We start from the raw sequence: 4,293 nt of genomic DNA, 5'->3' as shown, positions 1-4,293 counted from the left end.
TGAAGTTGATTAGATTTTTAAATGTAGGCTCACTAAAACATAACTCATATGTTGAGTAGACCTACCAAACGTCTAAATGACGTTATTAATGATCAATATTGTGCGCCAGGCCAACCGGCCAAGTCCTTTCAGTTTCGAGTGACAACCTCAGTGGCTCCGTCCTGCCTGGTTTCTGATGACGTAGGTGCCTTTACTTGATTTCTATTGGTTGAACAGATCCCGTGTGCGCTCCTCGGGTATTACGGTACAGCCGTCGGAGCTCCGCCGCAGCGACAGACGCGCTTTTCTGACAATCTTCACCTTCCTTTCACTGACGAACCAACATGAAGGCCGTTCTGGCGCTGCTCCTCTGCGTTCACACCGCATCTGCAGGTAAACGAGCTGCAGGACCTTTAATCCAGGGAAACTGCTGTTGTTTTCAACTTGTTTTACCTCCTTCACTTAAGACGCACTTTAGGTTATTCTCTCGATAAAACTACGTTAAAATTACCTCATAACGACGTTAAAACTACCTTATAACTACGTTAAAACTACCTCATAACTACGTTAAAACTACGTTTCGATGATGTTTGGTGGATCAAATCATGGGAAATTCAGTCAAATTAAAATCAAAAGTAATCAGTCAAATTGAATGAAAACTACGTGTTTCTGTGTCTCGTCCATTTGATTGATTCTCCTCAATCTTTGAGTTCAGACAAATGTTGTTATTTTAAGTCTCTTTGGATAAAAGCGTCGTCTGCTAAATGACAGAAATGTCAATAGAAAATGTTCCTTTCCTGGAAATCAATTCAGGACTTTTATTACCGAGTGGTCGTCGGTTTAATGACAGTTGATGAAACTATCTGAGACATGTTTGATATCCTGTTGTATTTGTTACGACCTTCATGTCCTGTAATTATCACATAAGATTAGTTGAATGTTGTATAGTTCAGTAGATAACTAGTTGAATGTTGTGTAGTTCAGTAGATAACTAGTTGTATAGTTCAGTAGATAACTAGTTGTGTAGTTCAGTAGATAACTAGTTGTATAGTTCAGTAGATAACTAGTTGTATAGTTCAGTAGATAGCTAGTTGTGTAGTTCAGTAGATAACTAGTTGTATAGTTCAGTAGATAACTAGTTGTATAGTTCAGTAGATAACTAGTTGTATAGTTCAGTAGATAACTAGTTGTATAGTTCAGTAGATAACTAGTTGTATAGTTCAGTAGATAACTAGTTGAGTGTTGAATAGTTCAGTAGATAACTAGTTGTATAGTTCAGTAGATAACTAGTTGTGTAGTTCAGTAGATAACTAGTTGTGTAGTTCAGTAGATAACTAGTTGAATGTTGTGTAGTTCAGTAGATAACTAGTTGTATAGTTCAGTAGATAACTAGTTGTATAGTTCAGTAGATAACTAGTTGTATAGTTCAGTAGATAACTATTTGAATGTTGTGTAGTTCAGTAGATAACTAGTTGTATAGTTCAGTAGATAACTAGTTGTATAGTTCAGTAGATAACTAGTTGAATGTTGTATAGTTCAGTAGATAACTAGTTGTATAGTTCAGTAGATAACTAGTTGTATAGTTCAATAGATAACTAGTTGTATAGTTCAGTAGATAACTAGTTGTATAGTTCAGTAGATAACTAGTTGTATAGTTCAGTAGATAACTAGTTGAATGTTGTATAGTTCAGTAGATAACTAGTTGAATAGTTCAGTAGATAACTAGTTGTATAGTTCAGTAGATAACTAGTTGTATAGTTCAGTAGATAACTAGTTGAATGTTGTATAGTTCAGTAGATAACTAGTTGAATGTTGTATAGTTCAGTAGATAACTAGTTGTATAGTTCAGTAGATAACTAGTTGAATAGTTCAGTAGATAACTAGTTGTATAGTTCAGTAGATAACTAGTTGAATGTTGTATAGTTCAGTAGATAGCTAGTTGTATAGTTCAGTAGATAGCTAGTTGTATAGTTCAGTAGATAGCTAGTTGTGTAGTTCAGTAGATAACTAGTTGAATAGTTCAGTAGATAACTAGTTGTATAGTTCAGTAGATAACTAGTTGAATGTTGTATAGTTCAGTAGATAACTAGTTGTGTAGTTCAGTAGATAACTAGTTGTATAGTTCAGTAGATAACTAGTTGTATAGTTCAGTAGATAACTTGTTTCACAGGAAAGTTGATGGGAGAAATGACACATTTGGCTCCTTTCCGTCTCCGGTTTGATGCGTTTGTAAAATGAAAGCCTTGTTATCAGGTGTGTTGAAGAGGATGTCAGCTGAGGTCAGCAGAGGAGCAGAGACCTTGTTTTACTTCAACCTGTCTGAACCTGGACCCTGTTAGGCTCCGCTTCATTATAACGATTATGTCAAGTTGATGTATTTACTGTCGATGTGAATCACCTGATAGTCAGAAAATGTATCTCAGTTGTGTGTCTGTTGCCGTGGTGCTGAGCCCCTCAATGCCCCAGTCATGACAGTGATGTTAATACCAGCAGTGGCCGGTAGGTGGCGCTGCAGCTCCTCTGGAGCCGCAACCAGCTCCATGCTCAGTGTTCTCGCTGTGTGTTGCTGTCTGACTGACATGATTTGGGGTTTAGAAAAGGGGTTCATTAAAGTATTCCATGTTGAAAGCTGCAGTATTCCAACCCTCGTTAAAGAGAGTCATGACTGATACATTTCCCCTGAAATGTTACAACAGTAAAAACAGACTTTTCATCATGTTGCCACGGTTCCTCACCACCGACAAACGTGTTCAGTTCATTACAAACTAACTGGTGCTGCTGTCATTTCACTTCATGCTTTGTCACACGTTTAAAGTCACTGAGCAGAATTGTCCTTATTGTCACCTTGTCCTGCCAACCGCGACCGCTGGTCTTAGAGGGCATTGGAGGAACGTACGGAGGATGCATGACATCACAGTTCAGTCTGGCCTGAAACAACAGTAATAGTATGACAGTTATGAGCATCATCTGACTCATCTGTCATGCAGGCTCTGTCAGGAGGGGAAACATGTCTTTTATATCATAACGGCCATTTAGCTTGTTCACTCCAGACTGCACTACTGATGTCCAGTGACATTGTGATGTGGTACACATGAATCCTGTGTGTGTGGTGACATAGTACACAAACGATGACTCCACCAATGACAGACAGCCTTTCTGTCTCAGGGGGGCTGGGAGAGCCTTTATGTCTCAGGGGGGCTGGGAGAGCCTTTACGTCTCAGGGGGGCTGGGAGAGCCTTTCTGTCTCAGGGGGGCTGGGAGAGCCTTTCTGTCTCAGGGGGGCTGGGAGAGCCTTTATGTCTCAGGGGGGCTGGGAGAGCCTTTCTGTCTCAGGGGGGCTGGGAGAGCCTTTCTGTCTCAGGGGGGCTGGGAGAGCCTTTCTGTCTCAGGGGGGCTGGGAGAGCCTTTCTGTCTCAGGGGGGCTGGGAGAGCCTTTCTGTCTCAGGGGGGCTGGGAGAGCTGGCCAGGACTCCTGGAACAGATTCACATCTCATCTAGAAACACAACACAGCTACGACATGTTGACATGATAGATTCTGCTGTGTCACTTAGACCAGTGTTTTTCAACCTTTTTTGAGCCACAGCACATTTTTTACATTGAAAGAATCTTGCGGCACATCACCAACCAAAAATGTTACAAAATGACACTGTAGCCTGATACAATAATATCCGTAGACTCATCAAGTTGCAACGCAAATTTCCTACTGATGCGTATCTTTCCCAAAACATGACTTTCGATGTCTGTAGACATGTCATCAACACGCCTGGCAATTGTGTTATCTGAGAGCGGGACTTTAGCTCTGTCTTTAACCGCGTCAGGGCCGAGCATCTCGTTGACAATGGCTTTGCAGGCAGGTAGTATTAATGTCTCTGACACAGAGTGGGACTTTTTTGATTTAGCTACGAGTTCAGCAACTAGGTAACTAGCTTTGAGGGCTTTCTCATTTACCTTTGTGGTTTTTCCTCATAAAAGTTGCCTGTTTCTCTGTGTTTTCACGCAGGCGAAACAAAATAGTCCATCGGCTTGTTTTGAAGCGACGGGTGTTTCGTTTGGAGATGGCGTTTAAGCTTGCTTGGCACCATGGCGCTGTTGGACAGCTTCTCGCCACACACCAAGCATAACGGAGTCGGTGTCGTCTCATCCCCGGTGAAAGTAAATCCGAACGAAAGATAGCTTTCGCTGTATTGCCTCAAGCTCACCGTCTTTGCTTTCTTTTTACCACCACTCATACTGGGGCCTGGTACTTTACCTGGGTCAGAATCTTGTCCAGGGCCCAGTTCGGAGTTTGCATTTTTCCTTTTTAAAAACTTCTC

General features: G+C 41.3%; 1 protein-coding gene across 1 annotated transcript in view; it reads left to right on the top strand.

Moving 5' to 3' along the window:
* Nucleotides 1-238: 238 nt before the first annotated feature.
* Nucleotides 239-4,293, top strand: part of LOC310805679 (major histocompatibility complex class I-related gene protein-like) — a 13,126-nt gene continuing 9,071 nt past the window's right edge. Inside the window, exon 1 of the mRNA XM_083671478.1 lies at nucleotides 239-372. Within this exon, the coding sequence (XP_083527604.1) occupies nucleotides 324-372 (49 nt within the window). The 5' untranslated portion in view covers nucleotides 239-323. The remainder of the gene's footprint in view (nucleotides 373-4,293) is intronic.

The sequence above is a fragment of the Argentina silus genome (assembly GCF_951799395.1).
Source record: "Argentina silus genome assembly, chromosome: 6".
NCBI classification, from domain to species: Eukaryota; Metazoa; Chordata; class Actinopteri; order Argentiniformes; family Argentinidae; genus Argentina; species Argentina silus.
This window is presented reverse-complemented; position numbering and strand designations above follow the sequence as displayed.